At 38.5% G+C, this 15,042-nt stretch overlaps 1 protein-coding gene across 2 annotated transcripts in view; it reads right to left on the reverse strand.

Moving 5' to 3' along the window:
* Positions 1–1,611: 1,611 nt before the first annotated feature.
* SMC1A (structural maintenance of chromosomes 1A) overlaps positions 1,612–15,042 on the reverse strand; it is a 120,527-nt gene continuing 107,096 nt past the window's right edge. The window contains exon 23 of one of the 2 annotated variants that reach the window (XM_055123225.1): positions 1,612–2,737. In XM_055123225.1, coding sequence (XP_054979200.1) covers positions 2,716–2,737 — 22 coding nt within the window. In that variant the 3' untranslated portion in view covers positions 1,612–2,715. Of the gene's footprint in view, positions 2,989–15,042 lie in introns of both variants that reach the window. The other variant, XM_055123226.1, reaches the window with a different exon arrangement.

The following is a 15,042-nucleotide window of genomic DNA, read 5'->3' on the forward strand; positions in this document are numbered from 1 at the left end:
TTTTTGTTTCTCCTATTTCAGTAATGTGTTATAATTTTCACTGTATAGTCTTCTTTGTTAAGTTTACTTCCAGATATTTATTTTATCCTTTCTGATGAGATTGTAAATGAGATTTTTCTAATTCACTTCTCTTTTCCCCAACACAATGTTTGTGTATAGAAATGCAACAAATTTTTGTATATTGATTTTGCGTCCTACTACTTTTTTCTTTTAAATAATTTATTAAATAATTTTTTATTAAGACCCAGTGATTAAAAAGCTGTTCATAATAGAGTTGTTTCAGGAAAGTAGATAAAGGACCAAGCATGATGACCTCTCAGTATCTGTATTGCAAACCATAAGGCCCAAAAGTAGAGAGTAAGAAAGAAATTGTATTCCGTAGAGGCAGGGGGAGGAGTAGGGTGGGGGGTGGGAGAGACACTGGGGACATTGGTGGTGGAAAATGTACACTGGTGGAGGGATGTGTGTTCAATCATTGTATGACTGAAACTCAATCATGAAAGCTTCATAACTGTATCTCATGGTGCTCCAATAATAAAAAATAATTGTTACAGGAGTATTACCACTTTTTAATATGCATTTATTATATCTAGTGAGATTTTTGTGTGTTTTGTGGCCATACCCAGCAATGCTCAGGATTTACTTCCAGCTCTTTATTCAAGTGGCTGCTACCAGCAAGTACTAGAGTCTATAAGATTCTTGCAAAACATTCACTTAGCCCTAAGAACTTTCTCTCTGGCCCTCTTTAGGTTAGTGTTACGTTTTTCTATGTACATATATATATATATTTCTATGTATATATATATATCACTGTCACTGTATCACTGTCATCCCATTGCTCATCAATTTACTCAAGCGGGCACCAGTAACATCTCTATTGCACTCAGCCCTGAGATCTTACTCACAATAGGTCTCATATATATATATATATATATATACATATATATAATGTATTTATTCCTATGTATTTATGTTTGATGTAGTCTTCAAATAACTATAGTTTAACTTTTTATCTTTCCAATTTGACTTCTCTTTATTTTTTTCTTGCATTACTAATCTGGCTAAGACCACAACTATGGGCTACAAAAATTTCTGGGACACCTGTACCTGCCTGAGACCTCCAGGGCAATCTCAGAGGGGGTCGGGCCACCTTTCACCCTGACAAAGCCCCACAAGATGCTCCCCAAATCTGCTGTCATGTCTCCAGCCGGACTTCCCAGTTAAATATTCTGGATTTTTTGGAGCTGACATTTCCAAACACTACAACAGTGACATCCCAGTAGTAGCACACCAGATTGGATGGGATGTAACACAGAAGCCAACCAATTTCAACTAACAAAAACATTAACACAGAAGGCTTAATTTACAACCACAGATTAGTAAACCCTCAGACAAGAACTTAATGCCCCCATGGTGTGCTACAACAATTTTTCTTTTTTCTTTTTATTTTATTGAATCACCATGTGGAAGGTTACATAGTTCTCAGGGTTATGTCAGTTATACAATACTCAAACACCCTTCCCTTCACCAGTGCCCATATTCCATCACCAACCCCCCCCAGTATACCTCCTGCCCCCTCCCACCCCCCAGCCCCCACCCTTGTAAGTGATAAGTTTCACTTCATTTACTCTTTATCTTGATTACATTCCATGTTTCAACACATAACTCACTATTGTTGCTGGAGTTTCCCCCCCCCAAAAAAGACAGTCCTACTGCCAAGGAAGCATTTGATAATTAGTTTTCCATTGCTGAGAATGGAGAGATATTAAGTCCCGCTGTTTGTTACATAACTTTTCTTTTATTTTCCCCTCCTTCCCGCGCCACCGAGTTCATGCCTGCTCAGTAATCCTCATAGTATGATTGACGCCACGCTGCCTGACAAAGGGAAAAAAAACCGAGAAAGATGGTTATTTCCCGTCGTCAGCCGGCGTGGGGCTATGGCTTAGTTGATAGTCTAGCAGCATGTCTGCAAGCAGTTTCTGGAACCAAAAGTAGTGCACTGGTATCAGCTCTGGCTCGAGACTCCACCAGAGTCCCGCTGTTCCATGTACATAATAATTTTTTCCCCCTTATATCCCGTTCCCATGCCACCAAGTTCGTGTCTGCTTAATGGACATCATAATATGGCTGACGCCACGCGGCATTTCTTCCCGAGAAAGGATATTTCTTCTCCTCGGCCGGCGTGGGGTTATGGCTTAGTTCAGTCTAGAGAGATGGCTACTACTTTGATTGCCTTCAATATTTCAACAAAAGACTTACTATTCTTGTTAGGATTTCCCCCCCAAATTCCGACCCATTAAAATGGAACCATTTAATATTGCTGATGATTAGATGACATTAGGTTGCGTGGCCGCGCGGTTTTGGGTTTCTGTATAAAGTCCAGGGAAAATTCTGCCAGAAATTACATCACTGCAAACTTTTACCCTTTTATGGTGCTCATAAGATGGAAAAACCTAGAGAGAGATACCCTTCCCCGCTTTCGCAGCCTGGTGTAAACTCTCAGTTCACATTCTGGAAGTATTTCAGTGGGCTGCTGGTGTCCAAAATAGCTCTTCTGGGCTCCTCGATCATGCTCAAGTGGCAGCAGCGGTGGAAGGGGCGCGCACGTGGGTCCGCTGGGCTTAAGTATCGGCAGCGGGCGGGGGCCGGTACCTCCAGCCCCCTGGGATCTCCTGAGCGTCACGCTGCAGCTGGATTGGTGTCTCCATTTTGTGCTCAAAAAGCGGTGAATGCTGTGCTGTGCCCAGGAGGGAGGGGTTGAGAGAGAGAGAGATTAAAAAAAAAGAGAGAGAGAAATACCCTGCCCCGTGTCGCAGCCTGGCGTAAACTCTCAGTTCACATTCTGGAAGTATTTCAGTGGGCTGCTGGTGTCCAAAGTAGCTCTTTTGGGCTCCTCCATCATGCTCAAGCGGCAGCAGCGGCTGAAGGCTGCTACGACAATTTTCACAAATTTTCTTCTGCGGAAATACATTTTGATTATTCTGTTACCTATTCAGTGATAAGAGCAATATAAAATAAATTATTGTGAGTCTGCTATGGGGGTAGGTTTGAGGAATGGTTGGAAAAATGGAGACAATAGTGGAGTGAAAGTGATAGTGGTGGTGGGATTGATGTTGGAATATTAAATGCCTGTAGTTAACAATTTTGTAAACCCAGTGTTTAAATAAAGTGTCACTGTCATTGTCATCCCGTTGCTCATCGATTTGTTTGAGCGGGCACCAGTAACGTCTCTCATTGTGAGACTTATTGTTACTGTTTTGGGCATATCCAATACGCCACGGGTAGCTTGCCAGGCTCTGCCATGCGGGCGCGATACTCTCAGTAGCTTGCTGGGCTCTCCGAGAGGGGCGGAGGAATCGAACATGGGTCGGCCGCGTGAAAGGCGAATGCCCTACCGCAGTGCTATCACTCCCACAACTATGTTGACCTGTATGGTTAGAGTGGTCATTTTGTTCTTGTTCCTGATTTTAAGGGGAAAGTTTTCTATTTTTTCACTGTGGGTTTTTCCCATATGCCCTTTATTGTTATATTACATTTCTTCTATTTCCAATTAACTGAGTTGTTTATTCATTTCTTTTTTATTTGTTTTTGAACCACATCTGGCTATGTTCATGACTTACTGTTGGCTTTGTGCTCAGACATCACTCCTGGCGGTATACAGGAGACCATATGTGGTCCTGGAGATTGAACTGAGATCAGCCACATGCAAAGCAACAGCCCAGACTTAACCCCTGTACTGTGACCCCCAAAGCTGCTCCTTTTGTTTTGTTTTCAGTTTGGAGGCCACAACCTGTGGTGCTCAGGACTTAACTCCAGTTTCTGCTAGTAGTGCTCAGGGGACTACATGTGATGCCAGGAGTGAACGATGATCTGCTATATGCAAAACAAGCACCTTAATTGAGAGTTTTTAATCACAATACTCTCAATTTGAATGTTGAATATTATGCAATGTTTTATCAATATCTATTGATGTGATCATGTGCTATCTTTACTTTTGTTGATATTACATTAATTGATCAGTTTAAGTTGAACTATCCATCCATGGACTAAATACCACTGGTCATAATGAATGTTTTTGTTTAATTTTTTAAATGAATCACCATGAGATAGTTACAGATTTACAAACTTTCGAGATTATGGTTCAGTCATACAATGATTGAGTACCCATCCCTCCACCAGTGACCATTCTCCAACATCAAAGTCCCCAGTATCCCTCCCGCCTCTGTGATAGGCACATTCCCTTTTACTCTCTCACTCCTTTGGGTGTTATGGTTCGCAGTGCGGGTACTAAGTGGCGATTATGTTGAGTCCATAGTCTACTTAATGAATTTTTTTCATGTGTTTTTGGATTTGATTCACAAGACTTCGTTGAAATTTTTTTTCTTTGTTTTGGGAACCATACTAGTTTTCAGCGATTATTTCTGGCTCCGTACTCAGGAGTAACTCCTGGTAGGCACGGGAGACTGTGTGGGAAGGCAAGGACCAAATCCAGTTTTGGTTGCATGCAAAGCAAGTACCCTACCTACTATACTATCTCTCTTGCCCATTTTGTTGAGAATTTTTACCTCTTTATTTATTCACACTTTCTTTCTGTTCCTCAGAATTGATTTATAGCCTGAAATGTCACTATAAAAATGTGAAAGTTATTGGGGCTGGAGCAATAGTACAGCGGGCAGGGCGTTTGCCTTGCACGCGGCCGACCCAGGTTCGATTCCCAGCATCCCATATGGTCCTCTGAGCACTTCCAGGGGTGATTCCTGAGTGCAGAGCGAGGAGTAACCCCTGTGCATTGTCAGGTGTGATCCAAAAAAAAAAGAAAAAAAAACTGTGAAAGTTATTAATATCAATATTTTTATTTCTTTTTAAATTTCTCCTTTGACCCATTGTCTGTTTAGTGACATGTTGTTTAATCACTACACAGTCATGATCACTGTCACTGTCGTCCCATTGCTCATCGATTTTCTCGAGTGGGCACCAGTAGTGCCTCCATTGTGAGACTCGTTGTTACTGTTTTTGGCATATCAAATATGCTATGGGTAGCTTGCCAGGCTCTGCCATGCGGGCAAGATACTCTTGGTGGCTTGCCAGGCTCTCTGAGAGGGGTGGAGGAATCAAACCCAGGTCGGTGGCGTGCAAGGCAAATGCCCTACCCACTGTGCTATCGCTCCAGCCCATAACTATGATATTTCTATTTTTTCATTTTGCAATTTATTTCAAGCTGAATAACCATTATATTCAGAAAAGGTACTTGAGAGGCCAGAGCAATAGTACACTGGGTAGAGAGCTTGCTTAACACATGGTGATCCAGGTTCAATCCCTGGCACCCCTTATGGTCTCCTGAGTCTAACAGGAATTTTCCCTGAGCAGAGAGTCAGGAATAAACCCTGAGCACCACTGGGTGTGACCCAACCCTAAATCTTCTTAAATTTAGCAATATCCTGGAGAGTGTTTCATGCTAATTTGAAGAGAATAATCTGCTGGTGTTGGGTAAAATCTTCTGCATTGTTACTGTTATTTTAAAAGCAATTTTACTAGAGATTTTCATGCTGAGGGTGAAGGCACTGATGCAATTTGTGATAAATCTCATACTTTATTTTGAAAGCCTGTCAACTTCTTAAAAATCAGGTCCTAGGACCCCACCATTCCTCACCTCCTAGGAAGAAATAGCGAGTACCATTATATCTTCTAAGTATTGTAGAGACTTAGAAAGAGACACTCAAATACTTCTTTTTTAAGAAAAAAGAGATAATTATGCACATCGACAATCACAGCCCAGTGCCTGATGCACACCCAGACCAGTATCATCAGCCTGAAAGTGGTAAGTTTCTCTTACCCTAGGCCCAGACTTAAGTGATAAAAAATATGAGACCATGCCACAGCCAAGCCAGAGTCCCAAGATAAGCAGGTGCCCCTGAGGAATAATTTGTATCATACCAACAGGTGAGAGAAGTCCTGGAATAGGATCAGTCAGTGACCCATCCCTCAGACAACTGAGCACTAGGAACAATGAAAGAACTTAGCCATGGCAACGGAGAATGGCCACAGTCTAGGAAGATCCCCAGTTATATCGAATCTTTCTAATCTACCTGAAGACTTTCGAACTATCCTATCAATGTCTGAAAAGTGCCAATCAAAATAAACCAAAAGATAGCAGCATCAAAACAGATTATGATTAAAATGGCAAGAATCAAAAACAGATACAGACTTCTTAAAGCAGAAACAGAGAAGCAAAACCTCATATCCAATGGAAAAGTCATGATTCATAGTACACTTCTCTACAATCAACTCTACTAGCAAGAAAATAATGAATTGACATATACAAAGGTTTGGATAAAAAAAAGAGCTGCCAACCAGGAATCCTCTACCCAGCAAGGTTGTCATTTAGAGTTGAAAAAGGAATAAAAATGTTCTCAGACAAACATCAGTTGAAAACATTTGTAACATCTAAGCCAGCTCTGGCAGGGATACTGAATGACCTCATATGAAAAGCAAAGATAAAAAAGCGCCTTTTAATCTAAGGACATATTTTGATCTTTACTTTGGAACCTAACTCCTCATAAATATATGGTAGTAAATTCCTTTTTATTAATAATTTAAATATCAATGGATTAACTCTCCCAAAAATGCATAGAGAGGCTGGATGGATCAGAAAACAAAATGAAAACATATTTCTTAAAAGAAAAACACTTTATCCATATGACCCAGCAATACTGTCCCTGAGAATATAGCCTAGGGGCCCGAAAACTCAATGAGAAAAGCCATCTGCACTCCTATGTTTATTGCAGCACTATTCACAATATTCAAAATCTGGAAACAACCCAAGTGCCCCATAATAGTTGGGTGGATATACAACTATGGTACATATACACAATGGTATATTATGCTGCTGTTAGGAAAAATGAAGTGATGAAATTTGCTTACACATGGAGAATATCATTCTGAGTGAAGTGAGTCAGAGGGAAAGACCTATATAGAATAATTGCACTTATTTGCAGAATATAAAAAATAGTATGAAAATAATACCTAATACCTAGTAGAAATGAGGGTCATAGTAATACAGCACATAGTAAGTAGCATATAGCAATACAGGTTTACATAAGGGAAGAAGGAAAAGCTCAAGCCTACCCTCCCAACTTGAGATATTATAAAAGAACAACAAATTCCAAAGTAACCAGAAGGAAGGAAATAACAAAAATCAGAGGAGCAATCAATGACATAGTAATCAAGAAAACAATACAAAGGATCAAAAAAACCAGGAGCTGGTTTTTAACTGTAAATAAGGTTAACAAACCCTTATGTAGAACCATGAAGAAGAGAGAAAATCCAAATAAACTGGATCATAAATTAAAGGGAAGAAATTATAATAGACACAGAATTATAAAAGATCATAAGAGGTTATTATGAACAAGCTTATGCCACGAATCTTTAGAATAAAGAAATGTATTAATTCTTAGAATCATATAACATCCCAAGATTCAATCCAAAGAAGCAGCAAACCTGAACAGACTAATAATAAGAAAGTAAATTGAGAATATAATTTAAAATCTCTCTAATAACAAAACCCCTGGTCCAGATGGTTCACTGGTGAGTTCTACCAAAACTTCAAAGAGTTAGTACCCATACTCAAGCTCTTCCAAACCATCAAAGAAACACGGAATCCTTCCAAACAGATTCTATGAAACCATTGTTATGCTAATACCAAAATCAGAGAGAGACATCACTAAAATAGAAAACTACCTACTGATATTCCTGACGAACATTGAGGCAAAGATACTAAACAAAATCTTATTGAACTGTATTCCATAATATATAAAAAGGACCATAGAGCATCATCAAATGGGGTTCATTCCAAGAATGCAAAGATGGTTGATCATCTGCAAATCAATTAGAGTAATACACCATATCAACAAAAGTGAAGAAAAATTTGTATGGTCATATCAATATATGCTAAGAAATATTGACAAGATTCAATTGCCCATTCATGATTTCCAAAATAAAACCATACCTCCACAGAATAGAGATGGGGCTGTACAGCAGTACAGCACAAGAGCTTGTCTTGCACGAAGCCACCTGGAGGATTGATCCCCAGCACCCTATATGGTCCCTTGAGCCCTGCCTGGAGTAATCCCTATGTGAAAAGCCAGGATAAAAACCTGAGCACCAATGGGTGTGGCCCAAAAAACAAACAAAAAAAATAGGGATAGAAGACACATACTATCAAGATAGAATGGCCATACCCACAGCCAACATCATAATGGTGAAAAAGTGAAAGCCTTCCCTTTCAAATCAGGCACAAGGCAAGGATTTTCACATTCTCCTTTTATTCAATATAATTTTGTTGTTTGGTTTTGAACCATGGTAGGAAGTGCTTGGGAACTATTCCTAACTCTGGGCCCAGGAGTGATCCATGGCAATGCTTGGGGGACTACATATGAAGCCAGGACTCAAATCTGGATTGACCGCATACAATGTAAGTGCCTTAAATTCTGTACTATCTCTGACCTCAGTATAATTTTAGAAGTAAAATTATATTAACTAAAACATTCAAGCAAGAAATAAAAGGGATCCGAATTGGAAAAGAATTTAAACTATCACGATTTTCAAATGACATATTATGCATAGAAAACCCTAAAAACTTCACAAAAATTCTTAGAAATAATAAACATGGGGCCTGAGTGATAGTACAGTGGGCAGGGCATTTTACTTGCAAATAGCTAACCTGGGTACGATCCCTGTCATTTCATATGATCCCCTGAGTACCACCAGGAATATTTCTTGAGTGTATAGACATTAGTAACCACTGAGCATTGCCGGGTGTGGCCCCAAAAACTAAGAAAAAAATAAATAAATATTGCAAAGTAGCAAGCTACAAAATCAACATTCAAAAGTTTTTTGTATTTCTATATGCAAATAGTGAACCAGAAGAAACAGAAATTTTAAAAATCAATTGAAGTAGTTTCTAAAAACTTCAAATACTTAGGAATCAATTTAACAAAGAATGCAAAAGACTTATAAAACAAAAATAAGTCACTTTTGAGAGAAATAGGACACCAGAAAAAGAAAAAAATATCTCATGTTCATGGATTAGAAGAATCAACAGTGTCAAAACAACCATCTTACCCAAAGCTCTATACAAATTGAATGCAATTACCATTGTATTTCTGATTACTTTTTTCAAGCACGTGATTAAAGTCTACTAAAAACTTGTACAAACCATAATTAAAACTCACTAAATAGCCAGAGAAATCCTGAGAAAAAAAAGATGGGAGGTATTGTATTTCCTGGATTTAAATTGTACATAAAGCTATAGTAGTAAAAGCTCTGTGGTACTGGAGTAAAGATAGACTCTCAGACCAATGGAATATAGTTGAGAGCCTAGATATTAGCCCTCATATTTTTTTGACAATTAATCCATGACAAAGGACCTGGGTACATGTGGTGGAATAAGGAAACTCTCTTCAACAACTGGTGCTGGGAAAACTGGATAACCATATGCAAAAAACAAGTGAACTCAGATCTCTTTATAATACCATGCACAGCAGTCAAATTAAAATATATTAAATGGGGGAGGAGGGTAGGTCACAAAAGATACTACAGATATCCAAAGGATTGTCAGAGATTACTATGGAAATTTATATGCCATGAAATGAGAGAATATGGAAGTGGATAAATTTTCAATTCTTATAACCCCCCAAGGCTGAACCAAGAAAATACAGAACACCTGAACAGACCCTATCACTATGGAAGAAATAGAAATGGTAGTCAGAAGTTTCAACAAAAACTAAAGCCCAGGCAGAGATGAATTGATTCACTATTGAGTTCTTTCAAACCTTTGCAAGAGACTTTCTGCCAATCCTTTTCAGACACTTTCAGAAAATCAAACACTCTCAAACAGTTTCTATGAAACAAACATTACCCTGGTACTGAAAGCAGACATAGACAACACACACACAGACACAAAGTTACAGAGCACCATTCCTGATGAATGTAGATGCAAATATCCTCATCAAAATACTAGAAAATCAAAACTAACAACTCATCAATAAGAACATACACTGTGACCAAGTGGGATTCACCCCAGGAATGCAAGAAAGTTTTAATATATATAAGTCGGTCAACATAATGAACCATATCAATATGAGAAAAAATAATCATATGGTCATGTCAATTGATGCATAGAAAGCATTTGACAAGATTGAGCACTTATTCTTGATAAAAAAAAAACTTTCAACATAATGGGACTTGAAGGAACTTTCAACATAGTCAAAGCCATTTACCACAAGCCCATAGCAAACATTATACTCAATGGGGAAAACCCAAAAACCTTCCTCTAAGATTAGGCACAAGACAAGGTTTCCCACTCACCACTTCTATTCAATACAGTACTAGAAATTCTTGCCATAGCAATTCGGAAAGAAAAGATATTAAAGGCATCCAAATAGGAAAGGAAGAAATCAAGCTTTTACTATTTGTGGATGACAAGATACTATATTTGGAAAAGTCTAAAGACTCTACAAAAGAACTCTTAGAAACAACAGATTTATATAGTAGAGTGGCAGGCTACAAAATTAACACGTGCAAAAGTCCATGGCTTTTCTATATGCAAATAATGAAATAGTGGAGAGAGAAAACTTTTAAATGCCATTCACAATGTGCCACAGAAAATCATAAACCTAGTTAGTAATCAGCTTCTTTATTCAGTCATCTGTTCTTGAGTACTTTGGTTGTTTCCTGATTTTGGTTACTGTGAATAGTGCTCCAATGAACATAGGCAGTGTGGAAACTTATCAGAATAGTAAGAATGGAACTCCCATATGACCCTGCAATTCCACTTCTTGGCATCTATCTCCAAAATACAAAAGCATTAATGCAAATAGATATATATATATGGTCTTTCAGTACTTTGTACAGTTACCAGGATGTAAAAACAGAGCATGTATCCATTGACAGATGAATGAATAAAAATATGTGGTATATATATACACAATGGAATGTTATGCTGCTATAAGAAATGATAAAATCATACAATTTGCAACAAAGTGGATGGAACTATATCATGTTAAGTGAAATGAGTCAGAGAGAACAAATACTGAACAATCTCACTCATCTGTGTAATATAGAGAGGCAGAACAAATAAATAGACATCAAACAACAATAAAACTTTGGTCTTGGAATACAAAACCTATTAAAAAGTTAAGGAGAGCTGGGGGATGATGATCACACAAAAGTTGACATAGAACACTGTTGGAGGGTTCTGGGCACATTTGTGGTGGTGAACTGCAGTAGTTTTTTGCATCTGTATAGTAAACTTTAGCATTGTTGCAACAACCCAAAATATAATTTTAAAACATTATGGGTGCTATTTATGATATTAGATAACATAAAACTCACCTGCTTGACATGTGATACAATTAATTCTAGTATAGTTACTAAGTTGTACAATCACCACACAATCTACTTTTAAAATTTGACCACATCCTCAAAAAGATCCCTTATACCTGTTTTAGCTCACTTCCTCTTCCACCTCTGCAGCTTCAATCACTAATATACCTTCAATCACAATAGATTTATAATTTTTTTCAATTTCATATAATATGTACTCTTTTCTTTTTATTTTTCTTTAAAATTTTTCTTTTTAGTTACTTTTTTGGATACAAAGGCATGATCCCTAGCAGTTCTTAGGGAGTCATATGCAATACTGGGGGTAGAATCAGGGTCAGCTACATGTAAGGCAAGCGCCTTACCTTCTTAATATGTGTTCAGCCTATGTACCCTCATCAATCTGGCTTCTTTCACTGATCAAAATGTTTTTGAGGTTTTTTTTTCTTTTTGGGTCACACCCAGCGATGCTCAGGGATTATTCCTGGCTTTGCACTCAGGAATTACTCCTGGTGGTGCTTTGGGGACCATATGGATGCCCGGGATCGAACCTGGGTCGGCAACATGCAAGGCAAATGCCCTACCCGCTGTACTATTGCTTCGGCACCTGTTTTTGAGTTTTATTTTAAAAAAATTTGTATTTCTCCCCTTGTGCTTTCTTTCCAAATAGTATGGCATATATCACATTGTTTAATGCATTCATAATTTGGGTTGTTTCTATCTTTGTGTTATTAATAATGTTACAGTGAATATCTGGAACAATTTTTGTGCAGACACATGTTTTCATCTCTCTTGGGTAGATGCCTAGGAGTGGAACTGCTGGTTCAACTGGTAAATTTATGTTTAACTTTTTAAGAAATGAAGGCAATTTTTCTCAGTTGAAGTGAAATTCATAAGACATGAAAGTAACTGTCAGCACATATATAATGGCACAATCATCAATTTTACCTATTTTCAAAACGTTCTTGTCAACCTAAAAGGAAACCCCATATCAGTCAATCTCTTCTCCCCCTGCCTGTGACCAACCCTAGAAACCTACAATCTGCTTTGTCTATATGAATTAACTTTTTTTTTTGCTTTTTTGGGTCACACCCAGCAATGCACAGGGGTCACTCCTGGCTCATGCACTCAGGAATCACCCCTGGCGGTGCTCAGGGGACCATATGGGATGCTGGGATTTGAACCTGGGTTGGGCGTGTGCAAGGCAAACGCCCTACCCGCTGTGCTACCACTCCAGCCCCATGAATTAACTTTTAATTAAGATTTTCTATGAAGAAAACCATATGGTCTATTTTGTCTGACTTCTTTCACTTAGGATAATGTTTTCAAGATTCAGCCATGTTGTGCCTTCATTCCTTTTAGTGATTGAATAATGTTCTATTATAAAAATAAAATCTATTTCGCTTATCCATTCTTCAGTTGATGGAGATTGGGTTTTTTCCATATTTGTCTGTTGTGAATAATGCTGTTAGAAACACTTTTGCATATTAATTTCTTTGAATACCCATTTCTAAATTTTTGGTATATAAGAGTGAAATTGCTGAGTGACATGGTAATTCTATTTCTCTTTTTGAGAACATGCCAAACTGATTTTAACAATGGGATACCCCATTTTACATTCCCATCAGCTGTGCAGAGGTTCCTATTTTATATCTCCTTTTCCCTTTTTTAATTGATTGATCTTTTCCCTTTATTAATTGATTGGTTGGTTTAGGGACCCCAGCAGTGCTCAAGGACTACTCCCAGTTCAGAGCTCAGGAATCAGTCATGATGGTTCTTCTCAGGGAACCATGCAGTGTTGAGGATTGAATTCAGGTCTCCTGTATGCAAAGTTTGACTCTCTGACCCTTTTCTTTTTAAATTCTAGCTAGAAATGCAAATGGTTCCCTGATAACTTCCAGGAGTGATCCCTGAACACACAAATCCTAGTGGATATGAACTTGTATCTTGTGATTTTTGTCTCTTTCATGTGATTGATGACTGATGGCACTGAGCCTTTATTCATATGCTTTAAAATCATTTGTCTATATTCTTTGGGGAAATTTCTGTTTAAACCCTTTATCAGTTTTTGATAGTCTTTATTTTTAATTTATAGGAATTTGTGGTAAGCTCTAGATATAAATTAAAAACAAATAAATGATTTGCAAATATTTACATATTGTCTTGGAGTCATTTGATGCACAAACTTTTTCAATTTTTGGGGGGGTGCATCTGATGGTGCTCATGGGCCACTTAACAGAGATCAAACTAGGGTTAGCCATATACAAGGCAGGTACATTTGTTTACTGAATCACCGTGAGATATACAGTTACAAGGCTATGATCAATGTTCCAACACCCATCCTTTCACCAGTGTACATTTCCCACCACCAATGTCACCCTTTTCCCTCCTGTCATGCCCCCAGCCTGTCTCTATGGCAGATGGCAGGCAATTTCCCTTTCTCTCTCTCTCTCTCTCTCTCACTCTCTCTCTCCCCTTTTAAAGTAAGCACCTTGTTCTCCATACACAACTCCAATCCAAACTGGGGTCAGTCACATGCGAGGCAGGCACCTTATCCCTTGTATATCACTCCAACCCAAATGTTCTTTCTTTCTTCTCTCTTTCTCTCTTTCTCTCTTCCTTCCTTCCTTCCTTCCTTCTTCCCTCTTTTTCTTTCTTTCTTTCTTTCTTTCTTTCTTTCTTTCTTTCTTTCTTTCTTTCTTTCTTTCTTTCTTTCTTTCTTTCTTTCTTTCTTTCTTTCTTTCTTTCTTTCTTTCCCCCCTTTCTTTTTTTTCTTCTTTTCCTTTTTATTCCTTTCTTTTCTTTTTTGTCTGATACCCAGTGGTACTCAGGGCTCTGGTACTACTGACTCTGGGTTCAGGGATCACTTCTGGCCGTTATCAGGGAACCATATGCATTTTTGGGGATTCATTTGTATCAATCACATATAAGGTAAGTGCCTTAACCTTTGTACTATCTCTCTCGTCCCCACCTCCAATCTTTCTTTTGGTTTTTCCATTTGATTTTTGGGTTTCGACCATGCCTGGAAGTGCTCAGGGGTTACTCCTGGAGCAGTACTCAGGGGGTCATTCTAATGGTGCTCAGAGAGAGAGGAAACTGATGGATCAAGTTTCCTGAGGAGTTAGTGCAGAATGGGACACAGAACACCAGCTAAAGGGTTAATCGTCATGAAAAAGGGCAACCGGAGCTGGATCAATAGCACATCGGGTAGGGTGTTTGCCTTGTATGCGGCTGACCCGTGTTTGATTTCCAGCATCCCATATGGTCCCCCGAGCACTGCCAGGAGTAATTCCTGATTGCATGAGCCAGGAGTGACCCCTGTGCATCGCTGGGTGTGGCCCAAAAAGCAAAAAGAAAAAAAGAATAAAGGGCAACTATTCCACATAGTATAGAGGTAAAAACAAAGATAAATCTGATGTAGATGCTCATGAGCTTCCAGACAGTTTGTTTCAAGGAGTTGAGGACATTGATGTATGAGAGCATCCATCTTAAGTGTAGCAGGTACAAAGAGGGAAATGGTAAGAGATCTGAGAAAAATGAAGATTTGGTGACCGTTCTATGGTGAGTTGAAGAATAGTCAGACTTTCATGATTGTGTTTCAGTCAAACAATGTTCAAGTACCCAAGTATTTTAGGTACTGTGTGGTTTACGAAACTGTAAATG

Source organism: Sorex araneus, chromosome X, assembly GCF_027595985.1.
Source record: "Sorex araneus isolate mSorAra2 chromosome X, mSorAra2.pri, whole genome shotgun sequence".
NCBI lineage: Eukaryota > Metazoa > Chordata > Mammalia > Eulipotyphla > Soricidae > Sorex > Sorex araneus.